This window comes from Podarcis filfolensis (assembly GCF_964270895.1).
Source record: "Podarcis filfolensis genome assembly, chromosome: 8".
NCBI classification, from domain to species: domain Eukaryota; kingdom Metazoa; phylum Chordata; class Lepidosauria; order Squamata; family Lacertidae; genus Podarcis; species Podarcis filfolensis.
Window position 1 is genome coordinate 32,804,272 of NC_139611.1, and position 26,085 is coordinate 32,830,356.

At 44.2% G+C, this 26,085-nt stretch overlaps 1 protein-coding gene across 10 annotated transcripts in view; it reads right to left on the reverse strand.

Annotated features, from left to right (window-relative positions):
• Window positions 1-26,085, reverse strand: part of ABCC12 (ATP binding cassette subfamily C member 12) — a 60,120-nt gene that overhangs the window by 11,022 nt on the left and 23,013 nt on the right. For 4 of the 10 annotated variants that reach the window (XR_014551207.1, XR_014551209.1, XR_014551210.1 and 1 more), the window contains 13 exons: window positions 23,937-24,140; window positions 22,399-22,533; window positions 21,122-21,206; window positions 20,977-21,042; window positions 17,786-17,875; window positions 16,703-16,806; window positions 15,360-15,497; window positions 13,332-13,558; window positions 11,366-11,503; window positions 9,367-9,553; window positions 4,005-4,094; window positions 3,065-3,254; window positions 1,383-1,532 (listed from right to left, as the gene is read on the reverse strand). Coding sequence is in view for 4 of the 10 variants with exons in the window: in XM_083625990.1 (XP_083482116.1) it covers window positions 1,373-1,532; window positions 3,065-3,254; window positions 4,005-4,094; window positions 9,367-9,553; window positions 11,366-11,503; window positions 13,332-13,558; window positions 15,360-15,497; window positions 16,703-16,806; window positions 17,786-17,875; window positions 20,977-21,042; window positions 21,122-21,206; window positions 22,399-22,533; window positions 23,937-24,140 (1,814 nt within the window). In the remaining 6 variants the exon portion in view is untranslated. Of the gene's footprint in view, window positions 1-1,372; window positions 1,533-3,064; window positions 3,255-4,004; window positions 4,095-9,366; window positions 9,554-11,365; window positions 11,504-13,331; window positions 13,559-15,359; window positions 15,498-16,702; window positions 16,807-17,785; window positions 17,876-20,976; window positions 21,043-21,121; window positions 21,207-22,398; window positions 22,534-23,936; window positions 24,141-26,085 lie in introns of all 10 variants that reach the window. The other 6 variants (XM_083625990.1, XM_083625993.1, XM_083625991.1 and 3 more) reach the window with 2 other exon arrangements.

A 26,085-nucleotide genomic window follows, 5' to 3' on the forward strand; every position in this document is an offset into this window, starting at 1 on the left:
GTGATACCTTGGTTCTCAAATCCCTTGGTACTCAAACGCCTTGGTTCTCAAATGCCAAAAACCCGGAAGTAAGTGTTCCATTTTTCTAATGTTTTTGGGAAGCCAAACATCCGGTGCGGCTGTCGGCTATCGTTTCCGGGGTGCCTGCACCAATCAGAAGCTGCGCCTTGGTTTTCGAACATTTCAGAAGTCAAACGGACTTCCGGAACAGATTAAGTTTGGTGCTTTTGTTTTTGCTATTTATTTTGTGTTTTCGTTTTTGAGGCTTTTTCGGTTAATTTGTTTTTGTGACTGTGTGGAACCCAGTTCAGCTACTGATTAATCATGTGACTGCAGAAATGGATAACCTCCCCTCCACCCAATCAAAACAATGACTATCATCAGTGCAGGTAAGAATTATTATTTTTTTAATCATTTACAATACTGTCCTATTTATTTTATAGTACAATACATTGATTATTGCTTTCATTTTATGGATCAATGGTCTCGTTAGATAGTAAAACTCATGTTTTAGGGGTTGTTTTTAAAAGTCTGGAACGGATTAATCCATTTTGCATTACATTCTATGAGAAAGTGCGCCTTGGTTTTGGAACGCTTTGGTTTTGGAACGGACTTCCGAAACGGATTACGTTTGCAAACCAAGATACCACTGTAAATAAAACATATATATATCTGCATGTTTTCTGGGAAGCAGAGCTCACCCGATCAGGTCTCCTCTCCCTCAACAGACACCTGGAATCAGCCATTCCATCAGGCTGCCTCACTGGGAGAGATTGGAAGCAGGAGGCTCACTCCATCAGCTCCATCAGGAACCTTCTTCCCTTGAACTGTGCCAGCTGATCATTATACAAATTCACGCCTGAGTTTTTATTTTCCTCTTCCCTCCCTGTACATTTTCCTTTGTGCGTCTTTATTTTTAAAGAGTGTAAGCCTGCAGGCAGGGACTGTCTTTTTTAAATTGCCACTCTGGGAGCCTTTTTGGCTAAAAAGTGTGCTACAAATGCTCTAAATAAATAAATCAATAAAATAATTTCATAAATTGGTTTTCCGTCCTAACTTCCAATGCAAAGTACATATACCATAGAGATGCCACAACAGCCACTTGGTGTTCACAGGGTCTGCCTTTCGATTGTTTACCAGAAGTTCAGGTTCTGCATCACTGTACCTTCCCCCCCTTCCTCTATGACCCAAGCCAAGAACTTACTGGGTTACTTTATGCAAACTACTTTCTCTCAACCTCCGGTCTGCAGCAGAGGGCAAATCATGTTGATGCTCTTCCCCTTCCCTTACAGAGCGATTTTGAAACCAGCACTAGTTGGTTAGGTTTCACTTTTGCAGCAAAGGTTAATTTGATAATCGTCACAACAGCTACCTTACTGTACCTACAAACAGAACGGGATCTTGAGGAATGACCGACAACTTGGTCCTTAGAGACTCCAAACTAATAGTGAGGATATCAACATTGTCAATGAGGATGGTGCCAGCAGTTGGTTCCGCTAGTCTGAACAAGGCGACCCCTAAGGATGATTTTCCTGAAAGAAGAATGCAGCATTTTAAAAAACCAAAAACATGGGTTTTCATCCTACCGAGAAAGTTCTAGATCAAGTGTGCAGGATGGTAACTTCTGAGGTTAAACCACCATTTCCCTCCAGAACCTGAAGATAAGCGAGCGGCTTGGTTGGAGGACCATAGGATGAAGATTGGATTCCATCATGTAATGAACTGAAATCACAATGGGATCCAAATGGAGTCTGATTGTCTCAGATTAAGCCAAGATATTTCCTGATTCTGGGTGGGAGGGAAATGATTTAATCCAAAGCAATCTGATGAGCCCAGAAGGGTTTACCCATCCTATCCATATTCTACAAACACACACACAAATCATTTTATACTTTCAATGCTTTTTCCATTTCTTAAGCCCATTTGTAAGGAGTTATAGGATGATAGGCAGAATATTTATTGATCCGGTCCAATTATTTGTCACTTTTCAGAACTAAGCCCCCGCAAAGCAACATAATGGAGAGAAATTTGGAGAAGTGCAAATTCCAAAGGGAGAGCTGTGTTTCTGCTTGCATATTGGTCTAGGGGAATGCAAATTGAGTAGGTTCATATTAAAATGTGAACCAAATTAATTTTCTCCCAGTCCATAACAGCACGCATAACCATCATACAGGAAATAGCTGGTTGCGTGGTTGATAGATTCCGTTTCATGCCACATCATATATAATGAGCAGTTTCAAAGAGTCTCTTACTCAAACTCTTAAAAGCCAAATATTCCACCACAGTACAACATCAGACCAAGAAATGGAACATGGGACTGAATTATGTAGATGAAGGGGTGGGACTATGCAGGTAGGGACAATGACTTGGCTGGATGGTTGGTGGAGTTTCATGTTACATAATATATATTAAGCAGTTTCAAACAGTTTGTCTCTTGTTTGGGGTGTTACCTAATGAGAGTCCAACTCAAAGTAGACTCATTGAAGTCAATGGACATGGCTCACTGAAATTTATAAATTTCAGTGGGTCTAATCTGAGTAAAACCCTTAGAATCTTAAGAAGCAAATATTCCATCGCAGTTGTTTCTCCAAGATCCCATCATGGAACACAGCATTGCACCAAGAAACAGAACTCAGAGTTTAGCTATGCAGATGAAGGGGTGGGACTATGCAAATAGGGACATGCTTCCTTCTCAGTGATTCCCACTGGATTTGATGGGATGGGATCAAGGGACTGCAGTCTGGGACATGGCTAAAAAGGATGGGAAAACCCCACTCAACACAGATATTTGATCTGGTAGGGGATGGAAGCAAACAGATGGTGACTCTTAACATACCCATTTACTTGCATAATAAGCACTTATGGAAAACATTGCCACAGAGGCAATACTTTTGCCCTGTGCTGCTGATATGGTGGGTGGCCTGACCTAGGTCGATCAGGACCCGATGGTCTATCTTGAGCATTTATGCAGAGTCAGGGAAATACAGAAGCCCTCCTTTCACCCACCCTCCCCAGCCACAAAATAAGCAAATAAATCAGCGGGACTGAACTAAAAGTAACGCACCAGAGCCCGTCCGGCCAACAATCCCGATTTTTTCCTTGCCATGAATGTTCATGTTTAGGTCATGGAGCACCAAGGGGCTGTCTTCTCGATATTTCATCTGGTAGTTCTTGAAGGTAATTTCACCCTGATCAGGCCAGTTTGGGGGAGGGACAGCAACTGCCTTGCCCTCTGCTGCTTCAGGAACACATTTCTGGAAGAAAGCAGGGCAGGGGGCTGGTGGGATTCATCCGCTATCACGACAACTTGGGTCACGGACTGGGCTTTTTTTAAAGAGGTGCAATGAGTCACTGAGCTGTGATAATGAGGGGGTGCGTTTGTGTTTGCGTGGAAGTCAATACACACTGGAAATAATGGTCCTCAAGGGCTGTGGTGATTGTTGAGAATGTCACTTCTGATCTGACTTCCCTCTCCGCATCCCTCATAACGCTGCGCTGCATTGGTAGGTCAAACTAACATGGGTCTACCTACAATTTGCACTATACACTTAAAGCAGCACCATGCCACTTTAATAATAATAATAATATAATTTATTATTTATACCTCGCCCATCTGGCTGGGTTTCCCCAGCCACTCTGGGCAGCTTCCAACAAAAGATTAAAAATACATTAAAACATCAGTCATTAAAAACTTTATACAGTAGTGGCTCACCCCCACAGTGATCCTGGGACCTAGAGTGCTGGCACCTCATTTTCCTCACAGAGCTACAATTCTGAGTAGTTTAACAGCCAATCTTCTTCCCATGATACTCTGGGAACTGTAGCTCTGAGAGAGGAATACCTTTTACCTTTACCTAGGGACCTCCTAACAACTCCCAGCACCCTTAACAAACTACACTACCCAGGATTCTTTGGGGGCTGTTCCATGTGGTATCAAACTGCTTTAGTACAGATAGGGCCTAGCTAGAATTGCTTTAAATACTCTCGCCAGGGGTCCTTCTTACCGTGATATATTCCATAATTTGCTCGACATGTGTAAATCGAGCTTCTGTCTCCGATCCTGTTCTCACACACACTTGCAGAAGTCCACTCAACTATGAAGGAGGGGAAGAAAGGAAGGGGAAAGATCAGGAAGCTGTGCTGGGGGATATTTAGCTACCTGTGCGCCAAACAGAAAAGGAGAAAGAATTCAGTTCTATTCATTGCAGTCACTGCAGGATATACCAGAGTGTTATTCTCCCACATGGGAACCCGGGAAGCTGCCAGAGTCAGTGCCAGTTTTGAAAGGTCAGTGAGCTCCACCGCCCCACCACACTGTTGCTGCTGCTTCCCGGAAAGTATTGGGTGTGAGGTTGGCATGGTGCAAATGCACTTGTGGAGCGAATTTGGTGCTCCCACTGGTGTGTCTGCATCTCACCGCCTTTCCTGTACTGGCAGTAGCATGACCAACCAGCAGTCAGGTGAGTGCCACCACCACACTGCCTGCTATTGCCTCCATGGAAAGAGTTATCCCTGTCTCTTGACCTACCTCGTCCCATTTTCCTACTTCAACTTCTACCTCTGATGCCACGGACTCCCCCCCCCCCTGCACTCACTAAGCCCTGTTACCTCTTCAGCTTCCGACAACTCCTCCTTGTCTTCTCCTTCCCCTCCCTCTGACCACTCATCGTTGTCCCACCACCAATTCCCAGGCTCTAGGCCTTCTTCTCTTGTGAGCTGAGCTGGTTCCCCAGCTGGCTCCTCCCACCATTCTTCTGTGTCCAACCGGTCCATGACATATGGGATCAGTTTCCGTACATCCACGTACAGCCCACGTCTTCAGCACCTGCATGGGCTGGGTGTCGGGAGCACCTTCTCTGACCTTCCGATCACAGGAACATAGGAACAGCAGCACAGCATTCCCGAGGAATAGGTCCTGGTGCAGTGGACTCACATTTGCTCATGTGAGCACCTCAAAACAGCAGAGTAACGGAAGCAAAGCTGTGGGTGTTTTGTTGCATACCTAATTTATTTCTTCTAATTAAACAAATTAAAGAACATAACTGTTATGTACTGAGTTGAATAGGTTCCAAAATACAGCAGTCTGATTGGTCCTAGAACAATAGGATTCAGAATGCAGCAGTCTGATTAGTCCACAGGAACCACCCAATCCAGCTCAAGGTAGAAGTGAATCCACAACCTGATTGGCCTACAGGAAAATCCCGGAATTAGCCAATCACGTGGGGCCCATTGTGTAAATAATGTATATAAACCAGACATTCTGGGGGAAATTCTATTCCTCCTTACCACTATGAGCTGAATAAAGAGCATGAAATCCACTCTTGACTCCGAGTATATTTCAATAACAAACATGTACAAGAGAAACAGCTCTCTCATACTGCCATCTTGTCTCTAGACAGATCAAAGACAAAGCCACACAGTACTAGGGACGGAAGTCTGGAAGAGTAGCTCCTGCCCCCTCCTTTCTCTCAGACAGAAAGTAAAACAAACATGATCCGGTGATCGTTGCAATGGGAGGAATGATAATACTGACAATCAGTATCAGTTCATTCCCAAATAGGTGTGTTTACCCGTCATCTCACAACCTGTTGCTTATCCAAATTTGGCTCTGCAGCCAGTGGTGGAGCTAACCGCCCGGGCACCCAGAGCGGCAAACATGCCATGCACCCAGGGGGCAGGGCAAGCTTCTGAGGGGGGCGACCGGCACAGCAATCGGCACTCGGGGGGGTGATCGGCACCCACTGGGGGTGGTCGGTTCGGTGGTTGGCATCCAGGGGGATGATTGGCACCCAGGGGGGCAGCACGGCGATCCGCCCAGGGGGGATTTTTTCACACACCGCTCAGGGATGACACCCGGGGTGGGTCCCCCCACCGTCCCCCCCTTCCTACGCCCCTGTCTACAGCTTCTGGGATGCCCCTCTTCATCTGCTTTCATGGATGGCTACTGGGTGAAGCAAAGTACAGGAAATATTCAAAGCGAAAAGCAGGCTAAGGAAAAGAGAGTGAGTCACAGGCCCGGCAGCAACACTCTCGAACAATGGACCCCCGAGGCCATTTCAGAACTAGTTAACAACTGCCCGTGGAGAATGACTAACTACAGGCCTAGAAATATATATATATATATATATATATATATATATATATATATATCGTTCACAATTTGACTTGAGGGGCCTATGCTCTGCTGGCAGCTCTGCTGACTCCCAGGAAAGAGCTGTCCTTTCGGAAAGTGAGTTGAATAAAGGGACTTGCAATTTAGCATGACCAAAATAAAAATAAAAATGCCTCACACTTTAGGGAAAACAGCACCACTTTAAGCTGCCTTTCCCCCCTATGTGCTAATGTGCATAAAGCATAGACATGAGCGACACATCATTAATCTTGCGATAATAACAGATGGCTCCTCGCATTCACTGTATAGAAGCTTAAATGTCAGGAACAGAGTTTCTGAGTCAGGACGAGGAAAGGTTAAGCCAACAAATACAGGCAACCATTTGTTGCCTCTGAGAGATCCATTACAACTGGAAATGTATTTCCATCACTAGTCTGAGAGTGTAAAGGTTAAGGATGGAGAAAAGGGGTGGGGGAGCATATGATGAGTGTTTCGCGATAAGGATGCTTAAGATGACTTAAGAAAATAACATATTGATCGCCGTGTAAGATGAAAATCATAGCAGAAAGATCCCACTGCATTTCTTTGCCCCAAGGAAAGAAGGTTTGTAGAACCTGGAAAAAAACATCCTCAGCTCACCATTCCTGAGGGTCGATTCACACAAATTTCTGGAGGGTTGTGGAAGATGGATCCCGCAACTTGGTTTTCCAGACTACTTGGATAATTCCATAAGAATCAATCACTTGGGTTGGGCGATCACTTCTGACACCGATCTCACTTGCTCCAGGAATAACCACATCAGTCGCTCAACTGTTGCGACTGCTTCTATGGATGCCACAAACTTTGGACCACTGACATCATGTGAGGAAGGGCGGAGGTTCGGTGACTGAGCACATGCTTTGCACTTAGAAGGTCCCATGTTCAGATCCTGCCATCTCCGGTTCAGAAAGGATCAGGTGGCAGGTGATGCAAAGGACCTCTGTTTGAGTCTCTGAAGAACTGCTGCCAGTTAGAGTAAAGCAACACTGGACTAGATGAACCAATGGTGTGCCTTAGGAAGAAGGCTTTTTATCTACAGATAGTGGTGGCTGATTCCTCTTGGGACTGGTAGGGGGAGTGGAAGGGAGACCAACAGTAGGTGGATCCAGAGAAGCCAATGACAGGCAAAGCCAACTATTGTTGTTGTTGTTTAGTCGTTTAGTTGTGTCCGACTCTTCGTGACCCCATGGACCAGAGCACGCCAGGCACTCCTGTCTTCCACTGTCTCCCGCAGTTTGGTCAAACTCATGCTGGTAGCTTCGAGAACACTGTCCAACCATCTCGTCCTCTGTCGTCCCCTTCTCCTTGTGCCCTCCGTCTTTCCCAACATCAGGGTCTTTTCCAGGGAGTCTTCTCTTCTCATGAGGTGGCCAAAGTCTTGGAGCCTCAGCTTCACAATCTGTCCTTCCAGTGAGCACTCAGGGCTGATTTCCTTAAGAATGGATTCCTTAAGCCAACTATAGGCAACAACCAATTTACATGCGTCCACTTGACACATCGTGCTGAATCTGGAAGCTTTTCAAATGGCAGAAATGGCCTTAAAAGAGCTAAACAGGGCAAAAAAAAGGAGTGGAAACAGCCCCTAGCAATCCCACAAGCCTTTGCAAGTGCAATTCCAGGAGCTCTTGTACTGACTGTTGAGGATTGTGGAGAGTTTGGTATAGAAAATTTGGAAGGAGCCATTGTGATGGAATTTGGCAGAGTTTGACAACTGGTAAATGCTGCTGGTTTTCCCAAGGGTTTCCAGAGGTTTAGAGGGTGTTTGCAGGCTTTTCTAATGGTGTTTCAAATATAAGAGATCTCATGTAAATGTGTGGTGCCTCGGAACGTAACCTCTGTGTAAATTGGGAGTTGCCTGTAATTCTGGTTTCATCCATGTCCTCCTCCAAGTTCTACACAGGCAATGCTGAGATTGAGGAGAAGGAAGCTGCGGCCGTGGTGTGGCTGGAAGAAGGTGGCAGGCATGAGGGGGCTAGCCAAGAGCAGAGTGGTGGGGCAGTGTCCTATATGCCCCAATGGGCCAATCTCTGCCATCTTCAGATTTGCATCTCCCAATGCATGGACGCAGGTCCACTTCACCATTTTATGTGGCAGGGTGGACACCACAGAAAGTGAAACGGCAACACATTTCAAAGCACTGGAGGGCAAACGGTAAGCAGGCATGTGGCAGGATCCCCAGTTGTCCGCAGCTCCTTCAGTGTGGATCTCCTGTGTGTTTTTGCTAACACATGCCTCCTTTTCACACTTTTAACAGCTGCCGAAAACTCCAGAAAATGCACAGAGGCCCAAATTGCCCCATGTAGTACCATGGCAAAAGAATACCACAAATCTGTACATTTTGGAAGAGCAACAAACTAGCTCCCCCAAAACAATGTGTTTAGCATTTCAATCCGTGCTTGACTTTAGCAAAAAGGGGTTAGATTGCAAAGCTAACTCAACCAGATGTATTTGAAGGATGCACTTTGCATATCGGGGTCCCAGCAGCTGGGCTTACAAATACAGCAAGAAAATATGTTCTGTGCCTATTAAAGCGGTACAGTTGGAGGGCAGGTTCTTTCATGGTGGCTTACCACGTGGGCCTCTGTTTGCATTTATTTAAAGGCAAAGCTTTCTAATGCACACTTTCCAAAACAATGCATAAACCAAAACACAACTATCCCTTCTCCAAAAATTTTAGCGCAGTTGTCCAGCCAAGGAACATGTAGGGAAATGTATACACTAGGGCAAAGTGTGCAAAAAGAATCATAAATGCAGACACTATCTGCACTTCTGGGAAACAATTGGTGACACTTTGTTCCAAAAGGCTTTCCCACGAGTGTCTACTTGTTAGGGTTTCAGTCTTGTTTTAAATTTATTTGATGTTTTAGGATGTTTTTTAAATAATCTTGTGGGCAAATTGGCTCAAGACAGTTGTTTAGAAGGCAATTAAATCAATGATAATAAAATAAACAAACAAATAAATTAAAGGAAAAATATATAAAACACGCTATGGTAGGGGAAAATTGGATTGGGAAACTGCGTACATTAGGCGAAAAACACATACAGAAATGTTTATGTTAAGAGGAGAAATTTGCATTAAAATGTTGATGAATATTCACGAGGACTTTTTTTATAAAAAAATTAATTGCAAACTAATGGGGAAACATGGAGAACTGAACAGTTCTGATTTGGAGTGTGTCGGAATGAAGCTTGAGTTATCCGGGCGATTCACTTACCTGGATAGTGTAAGACAAGGCCAAGCCTTTTTCTGCAGCGCTGATGGAAGAAGGGCTGAGGACGACAAAGAGGGCGACGATCAAAGTCATGACGGTCATGAGCATGTCTGTCCTCAACGCAAACCACCGCAGCGCATAGTTGAACAGCATGAAGTGGCTGGAGCTCTCGTCATTCAGCTTTCTAAAGCTGGAACCAAAACCAAGGATAGTACTTAGCAAGTTGGCCCGAGTTTGGATCTGTTTTTAGTCTACTGCTGTTTTGGCTTTTCGGAAGCCTGAAATCGTTGTCGTCGGTTTTTCTTTTCGGTAATTTTGTTATTTTAGCTTTTTTGTAAACTGCTTTGAGGTTCTTAAGAAAACAATAATCGAGCAGCATATGAATTTTATGAAATAAAAGCTTTCTCTAGTCAGTTCATACAGAACATGAGCACAATAGCATGCAACCATTGGGATTAGTAGCACTTGAGGGTCTTAACTTCTATTATTTTTTTCTTATCCTTTCCCCCGTGTGTGTGTGTGTGTGTGTGTGTGTGAGAGAGAGAGAGAGAGAGAGAGAGAGAGAGAGAGAGCGCACACACAAAGGGCAAACTGTGTTTTGCAAACCAACTTCAACCCCTGGCTTAAACATAGGAGGAACCATGCTGGACAGGCCAAATACCCACCTAGCCATCTAGTTCAATGTCCTGCTCTCACAAAAGCCAACCAGATGCCTATGCGAAGCCCTTAATCAGGACGTGAGCACAACAGTACTCTTCCACACATGATCCCAGCAACTGGTGCACATTGCCTCTGATACTGGGGGCAGTGTACAACCATTGTGAATAGCAGCCACTGAAAACTTTATCTTCCATGAATTTGTCTTATTCCCCCTCTGAATCTGTCCACGTTTGTGGCCACAACATCTTGCAGTCAGGAACAGACATAAGGACATACTATGAGCTCTGCAGATCAGCCCCAAAAAGCCTATCCCGTCTCGTTTCATTTCACTTTGAATTTGTATGCCGCCTTTCTATATCACCGTACAAAGTGTGGTTTACAAGCGGAAGAAAAATCAAGATTGCACACCTTCATTTGATCCAATACAAAAATGTCATAATTAAAAACATAACTTTAAAAGAAACAACTTTTATAAAATAAAGTAATATTCATTAATCTATTAGAACATAATAGCACACAATAAAATTAAATATCAGCAAATAATAATTAAACAGAAATTTACTCTTAACGATTGCAATAAATAAACTGGTCCAGCATCCTGTATCACAGTGGCCAAACGAATGCCTGTGGAAAGCCTGCAGGCAGGGCCTGAGCTCAACAGCACTCTCCCTATTTGTTATTCCCAGAAACAGATATGCAGAGGCAAACCGCCTCCATCACAGGAGGTAGAACACAGCCATCATGGATGGTAGCCATTGATAGCCATTGACTGAGAGCCCTCCAAACCCATCCACTCCAGCTTCTGGGTGTAAGGATTTTGCAAGCCCACTTGAACAGGTAATCACTGAACCTTCCCTTCTCTTTGGACCCATTTTGTAAATTCCACCAGCTCGGGGAAGAAAGGATTTGGAAACTGGGATGGTTAAGTGCCCTCCTTCTGCTGGTAGACTCCAGGTTACAAGGGAACTGGAAGAAGACTCATGGACGGGTTGAATAATTGCGATTTAAAAACCAGGTCTTGACAATAGCTTCATGCTTTGCGTGGGTGGGGAGGGTTATAAAGGGTGCAAATGAGGTTATCACTTGGCTGCACATGTAACAATTTTCTTCGAGACAATGCTAAGAATTTGTGACGTAATCTGGAAAGCTTCCCCACAGCTTGTCATTTCCCGCAAATGAAAAGCCACAGGACGCCAGTGCTTATGGAGCGGCTTCATCTATGGCCCGGCAGGTGGGAAAGATGCAGGATTGGTGGTCAAGAGAAGAAGAGTGACACAGCTTGATCTGCCCCATCCGAGGGACCGAGACAGAAAGAATGTGACTTTGGGGCCAGGCAACTTACCGAATGCTGTAGTTCTCCTTCTTATTGTATGCGTGGATTGTGCTAAGGCCTGGGACAGTGGACATGATCATGGAAAGCCATGGAGACTTGCTCATGTTTTCAAATCGCTTGAGCTCTCGGATGGTGCTCTGGAAAACCCTGCAGCAAAATGCAGGTAAGATTGCACAGAGTTAGATCCTGGCTTTGGAAGGGGACTTGGAATCCCTTCCTAATGAATATTCCTAATGAGTATTCTGGATTTGCAAACTTGAAGCAGTTGGCCACCACCCCACCCCCAAGAGAAGTCTTACAGTGCAACCTCAGACCTGTCTCAGAAGTATGTCCCACAGAGGGCTCATCCACACTTGGGCTTGACCCTGTGTTTTGAACATATTGTGTACCAACTGATTTCTCTGGGTTTGAGAACTTTTCTTCTTGTTCCACATCGGAGCCTTGCGGAAATCCAATCTTACCCACTAAATCAGATCCTGTCAGATCTGCAGAAAGAGAGATTCTGCTTAACTGAGATTCAGTTCACCGGGATTTTCGCAAGGCATCACCGCGGAACAACGAGAGAAGTTCTTGGAACCAGGGGAATTGAATTAGTAAACAATACAATCAAAATACAGGTCAAGCCAAAGTATGGATGAGCCATGGGTTCCATGGGGATTTCTCCAGGAAAGTGGGTGTAGGATTGTAGACTTAGGCCGGATCTATTTTAATTATCTGTAAGATAATTATCTGTAGGATAATGAATTTATCCTGTACATAAGGTCCCTGGGCGGGTTAGGAAAGCATTGTGCATTTGTGAAAACAAGGGAAATGATTCCAAAGGGAAGCAGCACACAATGGGTTACAGAAAGCAGACTGAGGTGGGTCTTTGAAGCATACCTGAACTGCAAGAAGCTAAGCAAATAAAGTGGAAGCTACAGAATGGAGATCCTAGAGGCACCTTTGTGGGGAGGGACTTCTACAATTCAGAGGATGCCTCTCTCAGGCTGTCATTCCTCACTGTGGGTGGCAGGAATGCCAAGAGAGCTGACTGCTGACCTCAGCACTGAAAAAGTTCAATTACAGTGGTATCTTGGTTCTCAAACTTAATCCGTTACGGAAGCCCATTCCAAAACCAAAGCGTTCCAAAACCAAGGCACACTTTCCCATAGAAAGTAATGCAAAATGAATTAATCTGTTCCAGACTTTTAAAAACAACCCCTAAAACAGCAATTTAACATCAGTTTTGCTACCTAACGAGACCACTGATCCATAAAATGAAAGCAATAATCAATGTACTGTGCTGTAAAATAAATAAGACAGTATTGTAGATGATAAAAAATAATATTTTTTTTCCTTACCTGCACTGATGATAGCCATTGTTTGGATGAGGGGCTTTTATCCATTTCCACAGTCACACAATCAACCAATCAGTAGCTGAACTGGGTTCCACACAGTCACAAAAACAAATTAACTGAAAAAGCCTCAAAAACAAAAATGCAAAATAAAAAACAAAAGTGCCAGACTTAATCCTTTCCAGAAGTCCATTTGACTTCCGAAATGTTTGAAAACCAAGGCACAGCTTCTGATTGGTGCAGGTGCCCCAGAAACAATAGCCGACAGCTGCATTGGACGTTCAGCTACCGAAGAAAAGTTCACAAACCTGAACACTTACTTCAGGGTTTTCGGCGTTTGAGAACCAAGGTGTTTGAGAACCAAGGTACCACTGTAGTTGGGATAAAGGGGATATCTGGGGGATTAGAGCAGCCCAAAATGGAATCTGTCCCTTAGAGACTGTGTTCTGGAAAGTGTTCTGGGGGGACTACAAACTGACAGGAGGGGAGGGTAGAATTAGAGACCAGTGGGTCCCCTTAACTTGCAAGGGGCAGAACGAACACACAGATCAAATACACACTGCAGGGTTGTTGTTATTTTCAAAAGAAATTCTGGGGTAGGAAAAACAACCACATACCGGGGGGGGGGGCGTCCAACTTACTGGAAGAGTAGAATGAAAAGAATCATTAGGACAGCGATTCCAATTAGGAGGTAAGGAAACACAATGGCGACGATGACAATGATGGAGAGGACCATGAAAAGCTGCTGCAGAAACATTTCGGCATGAAAAGGAAGCCGCACGTCCAGTTCGTCCATATCTTTAGAGAAGCGGTTCATTACTCTGCCAGTGGGAGTCGTATCAAAGAAACTCATTGGGCTCCATAAGATCTGCGGATAAAAGGGGAGGGTGCGGTAAAATGGCAACAACAAATTGGGATGGCAGACATGTCTTTTGTGGCACTCGGTGTTTGGGATCACAGATCTGTGCCAGCTTAATGTGAGCTGTGGTGTGAATACAGCGTTGGGCTGTTGTTTTCGTTTGGTGGCTGGGGTGGTGGTAGTGGTGGGGTCTTGTTTGTAAATCAAACTTGAAAGGACAAGCACCAATCATGGTTTCATTTCTCACCATCGCCCCCACAACTGTTATGGAGAAAATACAAAGCATGCACACGAGAATCACAGCACTGCAATTGCGATAGTGGGGATGTAAAACAATTCTGTTCAAAATGGGAATGGTTTCAAAATGGGAGGAATCCCTGCCGTACTAAAATGTAAAATGGCAGAGCAACCCATGGTGGGAGCTTGTGCAGTCCAAGCATGACCAGGCGCTTCAGCAAACTGCACTAGGGTGCAGGGGAAACCAGGGGGCAGGTGAGGTCCTCTAAGATTCTCTACCTGGCCCTGAAACTCTCACCAAGTCTCTCCTCTCCCAGGCAACTCTCTCCACTGAACGTAGGAGCAGAAGAAGAGCCTGTTTGATCAGACCAAGGGCCCATCTAGTCCAGCATCCATTTCTTATAGTGGCCAACTAGATGCCCTATTGGAAGAGTTTGGATTTGATATCCCGCTTTATCACTACCCTAAGGAGTCTCAAGGCAGCTAACATTCTCCTTTCCCTTCCTCCCCCACAACAAACACTCTGTGAGGTGAGTGGGGCTGAGAGACTTCAGAGAAGTGTGACTAGCCCAAGGTCACCCAGCAGCTGCATGTGGGGGAGCAGAGATGCGAACCCGGTTCCCCAGATTACGAATCTACCACTGTTAACCACTGCACCACACTGGCTCTCTGGAAACTTGCAAGCAGGACGGGAGCACAAGAGCACTCTCTCCTCCTGTGGTTTTCACCAACTGGTATTCAGAAGCAGGACTGCCTCTGTTCAAGTAGCTTTATTGGTTGTTTGCCCAGGTCCAACATTAATGGCCATCATGGTCAGGTCCACGGATAGCTCAACAGAGCGCCTAGATGCCACCATTCTGTTTAGCTAAAACATGTGCCCAACACCTCTCTATTTATGGCACCTGCCCTCCTTCTCCCTCTTGGCTTCCCAGTGATCATCCCAAGGAGCTATCACAGATGTCTCTATCTTCCATCCCTCAATACTGCCAAAATCCAGGCCTGCCATTTGCCACCTATTTGTCGGTTTTTCTTTTTCATTTTTTTTAAAGTAATATTTATTAAAATTTCAAAGAATTACAAAAATAAGAAAAAATAATAAAACAAAAAATACTGAAAAATTAAAACAATTAAAAACAAATCAATTTTTCCATATCTTATCTTTCATTTACTTGTTTCCTTGACCTCCTCACACCTCCCTTTTTTGTATTCCAGTTCAGTTAGTTAATTCAGCAAATCCTTTCCATCTTTGTTTTTATCTTAATCATTTATCTTAATATATTGTAACTTTACATTCGCACCTGTTAACAACCCATTTTTACATACTCCTTTATAACATTACTGCTAAGACCACATAAATTCATTCCAACATCATTCTAACATTCATTAATTCGGTTTTTCTCCTCTTTTGGGTTGCATGCTAAAATGCGGTGCTGTTCTGAAAGGACACCTTTCATAATTTCTAGGTAAAAAGAGTGACCCGTGACTTTCTGACAGCACATAATTGGACGATAAAAATCAAGCCAGCTTGTTAAATATGCAACAACCCTGTTTGCCAGCTGGAGATTTGCGATACCTTGTGAAACATGGTGTCGTGTAGTCTCGATGACGCCCGCAATGTTGTCTTAGTGAAAACAAAGCCTTTGATGAAGCTCAGGATAATCATGGAAACGATGCTCATTCCATAGATGAGTTGGTAGAAGCTGTAGTTTGCCTTTAAGGAATGGATTTTCAAAGAAAACTATAATTGAGAGCAGATTACTTTTCTCTCTCTAAAATAATAACAAATTGAGACACAGGAACAAGGGGCAATTATCTGGACTATATAATGAGATAAGACTCCATTGGGAAAGTTAGTGATTTCGTCAAACAGAACAAAACCCAACAGTTTTGCAGTAAACATTTAAAATATATGGCAGAGTAGGAACTCTGCTTACTGATATAACCCTCTTCCTATTCTTTGTGTGAACTTGGGCGGCACTTCCATTAAAATATACATTCCTATTTCTATGCGTAGTTTGAGACTGGACCTGTTCAGACATAATGTCTCTATAATAGTTTAGCACAACAAGAACAAGCTTGGACTCACCCACTTTCTCTCCAGCATAGCCACAGGGAGGAGTTTGAAAGCTTCCATTTTCATTTTAGATTAACCACAGGTTGTCCGAACCCAACAGGCCATGATGAATCATAGCTGTGGTTTGCTTAAACAAAGCAACTCCAAGCCACAGTTTAAGAAGCTGGCTTGTTTCAAGAAACTGTAGTTACAATGAACTGCAGTTTATGGTTTGGGTGTATCACTAAACTGTAGATAATTTAAAGTGGAAGACAAGGGTTCAAATCCCTGCAGGCCATGAAGCCAACTGGATGACTTGGGGTCTATCACCACCTCTTAGCCTAACCAACCTCACAGAGTTGTTGTGAGGACAAATCAGGGAGAAGGAGAACTGTTTTTGCCACCTTGTGCTTTTTGAAGGAAAGGTGGGCTTTATATGTAATAGATAGGTAAAGGGTAAAGGGACCCATGACCATTAGGTCCAGTCGTGACCGACTCTGGGGTTGCGGCGCTCATCTTGCTTTATTGGCCGAGGGAGCCAGCATACAGCTTTCGGGTCATGTGGCCACCATGACTAACCTGCTTCTGGAGAACCAGAGCAGCGCACGGAAACGCCGTTTACCTTCCCGCCAGAGCAGTACCTATTTATCTACTTGCACTTTGACGTGCTTTTGAACTGCTAGGTTGGCAGGAGCAGGGACTGAGCAACGGGAGCTCACCCTGTCGCGGGGACTCGAACTGCTGACCTTCTGATCGGCAAGCCCTAGGCTCTGTGGTTTAAGCCACAGCACCACCCACGTCCCTTATGTAATAGATAAATGTATACAAATAAAACACATTATAACGCTGAAAGGTGTGCTTACCCGTAAGCCCTGCCTTAACCAGTAACTCAACCACCAGTTGCTGAAAGCTGAACAACCGATCATCAGAACAAAGAGAAGCACAATGAAGAACCACAGGATGAATCCTAAGAAGGGACCATCAGGCCAAGTTAGTAAACAGGGAATGAGTGAACACAATGCACTGATGAGTGCCCATTTAGGGCTGAAATCAGATAGGCATTTTCCTTAGGGGCAAAGTCCCACGAACGTCGATGAAACTTGAAAAATGCATGGGAATTTGCTGCACATTTCCTTTAAAAAGGGACAGGAGGAGCTGCTGCCCATTGAGACTGGTGGAGGGGAAGGCAGGGCAACCCAGAGTTAAGTGGAGCCAGGGCCCATGACAGGCAGAACTAGTTTCATGCTAGCTCTGTCCCCCAGATGTGTAAAACCATTTAAAGCATCCATGTCTACTTAAAGGCCAGCACACACTCACACACAAAAACACAACATAAACTCAGACATTCTAAAACCAGACCACAGCACCGCTTCTGAATCTCGGTTTATAATTAGTCACTGAAAGCCATAGCGAAAAAAGAATAATGGATCTTTAGGGCTCATTTGATGATGCTGGGGGGACAGGTCTTGCCAGCTTTCACACCGAATTTCACAACTGTGCAGCAACCATCAAGAGGGGGTTTATTCCATGTGTCTGCCAACCTAATTGTCTTCACATGGTAATTCTGTCTTCCAGGGAACCTTGGGAACTGTAGTTCTCTAAGAGAGGAAGGGGTGGCTATGGATCATCAACAGATCATGTATTGCACTCTTATCAACTATAGTTCCCAGGATTCTTGGGGAGGGGGACATAGAAGTCTGTACCAATTTGTACAGGAGATATTCTCAATAGCCTCTGAGCATGTGCTGAGTACATTGCCCTCAATGCTTAGTAGTTAGGGTGCCAGTCCCAACATATACATAAAATCAAGAGTGGATTTTCTGGGCAGGGTTGATTCCTGAGTAGTTCCCCATTTACATACTATAAGAGGTTCCATTTTAGCAGAAATCTACAATAACAAAATAAGGGTTTTCTTTGGGGGGAAAGAAGCTTGTTGCAGGATATACCTCCAGATGCCTTAATGTAAGCGTGGTAGGTTTTCCATCTAACAGAGCCTTCTTGCTTCTCCTCTTTCTGAACGAGTTGATTTGCAGGAGCTGGAGCAGAAACCATCGAGCATTTATTCACGCTGTAATGTTATCCAGCACTGACAAATCTCATGCATTTTAAGTAAAATTGGACGTCACTCGAGTCTATCAACTAAAATAAACATTTGAGGCTTCACAGGAGCCTCAGCGAAATGCTCTCTCACTGCCAGGTTCCCCCAGATGAAACCATATGGTAAATGCTACCTCTGTTTTCCTAATGGCTGTCGAATGAATTGGAATCCGTGACTGGAATTAAAAAAGCAAAAGGGCATTGATTTGACGGGAAAGTGATCAATATTCCCCAGCCTTTGAATGCAAAACCTTATTGATGTGCTTGTTCTCCTTTCTGATCAAATATAAAGCTTTTTTTTTTCCAAAATAAAATAAAATGAAAAATGAAAACATTCAGCAAAGGGACCAGTTTCTCTTTCTCTTTTTCTTTTTTGCAAATCATCTTTATTGGTTTCTTTTAATTTACATTCGTAGAATCACATTATAACATCTCAGTTCTCCTATGGCTAAGCATGTATTTCTAAATAATAAAGAAAACAAAAACAGAAAATTGTGCTTAATTCATTCATATTCCTTTTATACTTGACTTCCCTCCCCTTCTTACTTGGGTCCTCAGTTTCATTTATTTGAATGCCTCTCTTAACATGTCTATGAGTTTGTTTTCCTGTTTTTCCACTATATTTTAGTATTTTTTTTCTTACAGAAGTAATTCTAAACCAGTCAAAATTTCAATTTCCCCATAATAGTCTTTCAAATATTATTTGAATATGTTCCAATCTTTTTAAAATTTTCATTTTGTTTGATCTCTTATCTGCCCAGTCAACATGTCCATCTCCGCGTACTCCATTAATTTGGTCAACCAATCTTTTTGGGTCGGTAAACATTCCCTTTTCCAGTTCTGTGCAATCACAACCCTTGCTGCGGTGGTGGCGTACATGAATACTTTCTTTAAAGCTTTTGGAATCTCATTTCCCACAATCCCTAATAGAAATGCTTCTGGTTTGGGGGTGTGTGAGAGAGATTTTAAACATTCTTTTTAATTCATTAAAGGCAAGTCTGCTTGGTGTTAGATACCATCTATAGAAAACCTTCATATAGTTTTCCTTAATTGTATAACAGACTGTGAACTTAAGGTATTCCTTTCATAATTTTGCCCATTCTGACAGCTGTATATTGCATCCTAGGTCCACTGCCAACTCCACCATAACTGCCTTCACCTCCTCATCCTTTACCGACCGCTCTAATAAGATTTTATACATTTTAGATAGGGTTTCCTGGTTGTTATACAATAGATCTTGCTCAAATCTTGAACACTCCTTCCCGAAACCCCTCTTTTTCTCTTGCTTAAATAACTCATATACTTGGTGGTATTCTAGCCAGCTTGACACCTTATTTTTTATCTCGTCAAAGTTCTTAAGTTTCAATTGGTTATCTTCCTCACACAGGATTTCCTTTTATGTTGCCCAATCGTTTGTCATGTTGACCTTTTTTACACTCATGGCCTCCATGGGTGACAACCACCATGGTGTTTTTTGCTCCAAGATATCCTTATTTTTTACCCAGCTTTTTTTTCCCGGAAAAAGGAAAACATTCAGCAAAGGGATCAGTTTCTCTTTTTCACTCCAGCATGGTTTTGTTACGAAGCTGTTCATGCGAAACAGGGACATGGCTGTCAATTCATTTTTTTCATTCTGAAGTTTTTACAGTGTTCCCATAACTTTTGTTCAGCTCGAAAAGCATCTTCAGCACACTTTTTGTCTGAGAATGTTTTAGGGGAGGAAATACATTGAGTATAAGAGATGAGCCATATTTTCCAGTCTCTCCATGCAGTAAAAGTAGGAGGGTGGAGAATCAAGGACACGGGCTGAACATTCAACAGAAGGACTTGCCTTATACCAAGCCAGATCATTTGCCTATGTAGCTCAAGGTTTGCTGTAGGCTTACAGCTTGTAGTATATATATATATATAACAATTGTCCATTAGCACCTTAGAGAGCAACTAAGTTTGTTCTTGGTATAAGCTTTCGTGTGCATTGGTCTCTAAGGTGCTACTGGACAATTTTCTTATTTTTATATATATTTCGACTACGTCAGACCAACACGGCTACCTTCCCAAATCTAGAAGCTTGTAGTTAAGGAAGAGAAGCCATCAGCACAACCCTTAGTTCAGGCAACATGCTAGGCCAAAACTTTGCTTAACTCCCATCCCTAAATGATTAAGGTCTCAAGCATTAGATAGACCGCCCCCTTCTCTGCATACCCTCTTGGGGGTTAAGATCGGCAGAGGGAGCTCTCTCCACTGCCCTCAGACATTTGGGGGCAGGCAACCTAGGAAAGGGCATTCTCTGTGGCAAGTCCTAGGTTGTGAAATTCCATGTCCACAGAGGTGCACCTGGAACCTTCATTATACAGTTGCAGTTATATGCTAAAGGCACACCTCTTCACCTTTGAGACCAGTAGCATATTTATATTTATTAGGACCCACCCTATTCCTGAGACTGCAATTGGTTTTAAACTGTTTTCAGCCCTGAATTTCAAATGGCTGCTGCCTGCTTTGGAACGTTATGGCGAAGGGCAGGAAACAAATCAAATTAACCTGGGATAGCTCAGTTGGTAGAGCACGAGACTCTTAATCTCAAGGTTATGGGTTCAAGTCCCGCGCTGGGCAAAAAGATTCCTGCATTGTGGGGGGTTGGACTAGATGGCCCTCGTGGTTATTTCCAACTCTGTGATTCTGTAACAATAATGAGGAGGAGCAGGAAGAGAAGGATCCTGCACTGAACTTAAAAGTCCAGGGCAAAGCAAAGCAGGTACATGCTCCTTTCTGAAATCCGTGGCATGGAAAAAAGGTCAGTATAATGCAGCTTCCTACATGTCGTGCACAGGACTAGACTCTGTAGTGATGTGGCCTTCGCATGTACAGCACGCATGTAGCCATCCATGTAAACCGAATCCTGACAGTTCCAGACCCCTTGAAAGCTTTTGGGTGCATAGGAACCACCACCCCCAGCTCAAGCCCCCCCCCCCAAGCATTACAGCGATACCCATTTAAATTTCTAATCGATTTAAACCAATTAGCAAGAGATTGCACGAAGTACCTGTGTCTCTTCTCATTTTGTGGTCACTCCTGGATTCCTGGTTCATCTCATCAGAAATGTGAAAAGCTGGGGGGATGTGAGAGAACTGTCAGGCGAGCAGTCAAAGCCATTTTGAAAAGAAGATTACGATACTAAATGATCTCACCGGGATTTTCGGTTCCTATGTAAGAGATTTCGGGGACGTCCTCCTGATCCTCCTCCACACATACATCCACCGTGTCTGAATGAAGCTGAATGTTGGAAGATTCAAGACAGGCAAAGGGAAGCACACAGAAGTTAAACTATGGAACTCGTTCCCACAGTAGGCAGTGATGGCCAACAGTGTGGGTGACTTTTAAAGGAGATTAGACAAGTCCATGCAGGAGAAGGCTATCAATGGCTACGGGACATGGTTGTTAACTCCCTCCCCAGGGAAATCAGACAGTCCACACACATGCCAATATTATTATTATTTTTAAATTGTCTAGACTTTTGGACAATAGTCTCCTGGAGTTCTTATGCGACTCATTTTGTAGTCTGCAGGGCATTATAGTGCATTAAACTGTTTTTGTGTTGTTGTTTTATTATGATGAGCTGCCCTCTCCTGAAGAAGGTCCAATTAGGCATTTGAAATAACAAATGATGACTCTATCAGGGACGGGGAAAACTCAGGCCCAGGTACCAAGCGTTCCCCTCTCCCGACAGGTCATTCTATCTGGCGCTTCAGACTCCCCCCAGGCCACCCCCTTCACTAGCCCTGCTTTGCATCTCAAATCTATATCATAGTTCCTGGCTAGAAATGTGTTCTTGAACTATAATTGTGCCTCTTGCTTCCCTGCATGGAATATGGAGAGGGCCGTGTGTGTGTGTGTGTGCGTGTGTGTGTGTGTGTGTGTAAGAAAGAGGGAGACCTTTGAAATGTAACTATACAAAAAGTAAGTCACATCCATTGCTCTGTGTTTTTCCCCCACCAGACCTCGTCCACCACTAGCATTGGCCCTTGGAAGATTCCCCCATGGGAATGTGGCCCCCAGGCTGAACAAAGGCCCCCCACTCTTATTCTAGCTGTTAAGTATATAAGGAAGAAGAGTCATAACAACATACAAAGAGCCAGCTGGATCAGGCGAAAGCCCAGTGTTCTGTTCTCACAGCAGCCATTCGCATGCCCCAATGAGCCTATGAGCAGGACCCCAGCTTTCTGTGGTTTCCGGCAACAGGTATTCAGAAGGCCTGCTGCCTTCGACCACAGAAGCAGAGCAGAGCCATCATGGTTAGTTGCTCTGGGTAGCCCTGTCCTCCCTCCCTGAGTCCTTTAAAGGCCCAGCAAACCCAGCCTCTGGTTACTGACAGACATCAGCAAGATGGCCCCTGTAAAAATCTAGCACACAACCACTTCCTCTTGTTGTTTGTCCTGGTATGTCAGTGTTGAGGACTGGAACCCACCGGCGTTTCCTCCAAGTGCAGGTTTTCAATGAGATGAGCGTAACGCCCCTTCGCAGCCATCAGCGCTGCGTGGGTACCACTCTCGCATATTCCTCCGCCTTCGAGCAATATGATTTCATCACAAAATTCTAAGTACTGGAGTGTGTGTGTGTGTGTTTAAAGGCAATGGGGAGTGGGGGGGGGGGAGAGAGAAAGAAAATTGGTTAAGCGGGAAATGAGCTGAAGGGAAAACGCACTGCAAAATGCATTTTCAGAATAAAGACAAGTTTCAGTTTGTAGTTCGGAAAACATCAAATGTTCTGCCGCCGTGCACCCTTGTTGAGGATAATAATTATAGTTCATAGAAAAAAATGCTACATTCTGCACACCAGGCAAAGCAAGGAAGAGAACGCGTCCCGATTCTCCCTCCCTCCCAAAGTTGTTAGAGACGTGTAAAGACTGCAATGCTTCAGGAACAATAAAGGTAGAAAAGTACTTTGAGTTTGGTGCAAACTGCAAGGAGACAGCAGGCTGTTGCTGGGTTCTGCCTAGGGATGAATGAACCTGTCAGTTTTGGTTTCCCTCCATTTCTCGTTTTTCCAGTATTAAATTCGGTCCTCCACATTCCTGCACCCGTTTGCACTATTCAAATCATGAAAATTCAGCAGCCATTATTCTTTAAAATGCTATGATACTGCTTTAAATGTACAGTGCAGATGGGGGCCTTACTATCAACAATGCAGATGATGAGGCAATATTGTCTACTTGCACCTGAGACTAGTTTAGGGCAACACTCCTCAATTTTGAGGCCCCAGAAGCTGTTGGGCTACAACTCCCATCATCCCCAGTATGCTCAGCCAATGATCTGGAATAAATGCAAGTTGTGGTCCAACCAGAGACTGGACACATGTAGCACACAGCACTGTCCCTTCAGCACTTTCGCTCCTCAGCATGTGCCACCTGTGGTGTCTGCCTCACTCTTCCTAATGTTAGGGCCGGCCCTGTTCCCACACCTGTCTGAAGCAGATGAACTAAATATTACTGAAGGGGGGAAGTCTAAGGGTGTGTTTAGCTTGAACTGCACACATATTATGTGCGCAGAATGGCTCCATCTATGTCGAGCAACAGCAAATTTCCAGCATCGCTGAGAAGAAATACCTTTCCTTCTCTTCTGAATTTTATTTTATTTATTTTTTTAAAAGCTGAACCCCTTAAGCTTTGAGCTGTGGCTCTTGTGCCCCCTGCTGGCGTATTGTTGTTATTTCATTTTTATCAAGCTGGCAGCAGGAGAGTAACAATGAAACAACGAAACAGAGCATCTGCCTTGCATGCAGAAGGTCCCAGGTTCGATCCCCGGCGTCTCTAGGTAGGGCTGGAAGACAACCTTGCCTGAAACCCCAGAGAGATGTTGGCAGTCAGTGTGGAAACGACTGAGCTAGATGGACCAATGGCCTACCTCTTATAAGGCAGCTTCCAGCTGCTGGGTCTGTCCTATGTAAGACTTAAAAACAAATTCATATGCTAAGCTATTGAAACCCATTCCCTTCCATTTCCATTACCTGCAGCTGGTGAGTAACGAGGAGGATAGTCTTCCCTCGGAGCGCTTCTTTGATACATGCTTCAAAAATATACTTGCCAACATGTGCATCAACCGCTGACAAGGGATCATCCAATAAGTAAATATCTCTGTTGGCGTACACAGCACGAGCTAAGCTGATTCTCTGCTTCTGGCCTCCGGAAAGGTTGAGCCCCCTTTCCCCTATCTTTAAAAGGGAAGAATTGCCATATTCAGTATATATACAATGTGTTGTATGCAATCAGGGGTGCCAACCTGAATAAAATATGGAGGGGCAGGTAAGGTCCCCCCCCAAGGCATAATCAATCACAAGATGTGACACATAAAAACACCATTTGATGGCAATGCCCATTATCGGGGGGGGGGGGGCGCTGGCTCCCTCAAATATTTTATTGAGAGGGGGCTGAAGGGACATGAGCCCCTAGGAGTTGGCTCCTTGTATCCAACGTAGTGCTAAGTTAAAGTCCCTTAGCAGCATCCTTATTCCTCTAGAAACTGTTTTGCACCCACGGAACTCTGTTGCACAAGGGAATGCATAAGCAAGCTGGTTACTTTGTTGCACAATGGAATGCACAGGGTGTTGTGCAACGTGCTTCCACGAGAGCAACTGCTGCAATGGATTCCTCTGTTGCACAACATTAAAACCATTCTGCCTGCTAACGCAAGAGCAAGCTTGCCAAACCAGTCCATTTTGCCTAGGTAGTGGCTTTGGCCGACTAGTTAAGCACCGCAATCAGCATAACCAAATAAGTTGCTCTGTGCTATAGAACAAATGGATGTGCCTTCCTCTCTCCCCGCCCCTCGCAGCTGCTGGGTAGGAGAACAGCAGCTAGAGTGGTCTGTGTGAGCTGAGCTGGACGCAGGCTGGAAGCTGGAGACACAGAGACATGTTTGCTCTGTGCTAGAAGAAACCTGCGACTAATGGAGAAGCAAGGTCTGGTGGGGTATTATTGCTGTGAGCCCCTTCATCTTATGCAGAGGTTGCATAGATGTGTGTCCTAACACCAGAACAGTCTCAACTAACCTTCATTCCAAGGAAACTGAACCCTGGATAAGCACGGGAACCCCTGGAGACTTTCACGGCTTGGAGAATGGGGTGGTGTGCAAGTATATAAATACACATTCTTATACCTCTACATTTCTGCGGCAAATAGCAGCTCAGATGGAAGAGGAGATCTATTTATAGATCTATTAAAGGGAGTTTGCATGTGTGCTTCTCCAGATTATTCTTCTGGGGATATGTCCCATGGCAGACACTTGGACAGATCTGCAGACACACACTCCAATGAGGCACCTGGTGTCTTTTTCAAATATCTGCCACGGCAGTACAGAAATAGCTCAAATGCGATTGAGTTCCGAGCTAGATTACACATAATAATAATCCCAGGTAGAGAGCGCCCTTAATGTAAATTTACACTGACAAGGTGGCCTGTGGGGGACACAGTGCCAAAATCCATTATTGTAGTGTTTCTATCCTCCCAACCCCCTACCCCCTTCCCTAAATATGGACCTGCTTTCATTGCAATCAGTCACAGGGAAATACAGAGCAACCCAGATGGAAATGAAACAGGAAGACCCTGGGATTTTCATTTGCTGCTTTTGTGGCTCTTTTGAAAATTAGGTGAGGTGCTTAAAAAATAAAACAGATCCAGACAGAGCTTCCCTATTCTGCTCCTGTTAAATTGTCCAAGACAAAACATGCAAAGGGTGTCTTGGCCCCGACACAAATTAGAGTCTCATCTTCAATCATAAGGCTGCCTTGAAAGGTGGAAAGAAAGGGACCCACCCACACCGTGGGTTGCTAGCTAACAAGTCTTAGGACAGGTTGTAGTATTGGGTTTGTTTTTTTTAGTTTGCAGATAAGGTAAGTGGAGTCATGATTTTTTTAAATAAAATTAAGTATGGCCTGGAGAAAGTGAGTAGAGAAATGGTTGGTTCCCCTCCCCCATAACACTAGAAGGGCCTAAGGAAAGAAGATGAATGCTGGAAGATTCAAGACAAATAAAAGGAAATGTTCCTTCATGCAGCACATAAACTGAAGAAGTGTGCATGCACGCGAAAGCTTATACCCAGAACAAACTTAGCTGGTCTCTAAGGTGCTACTGGACTTTTTTTTTTTTAATTTCGACTTC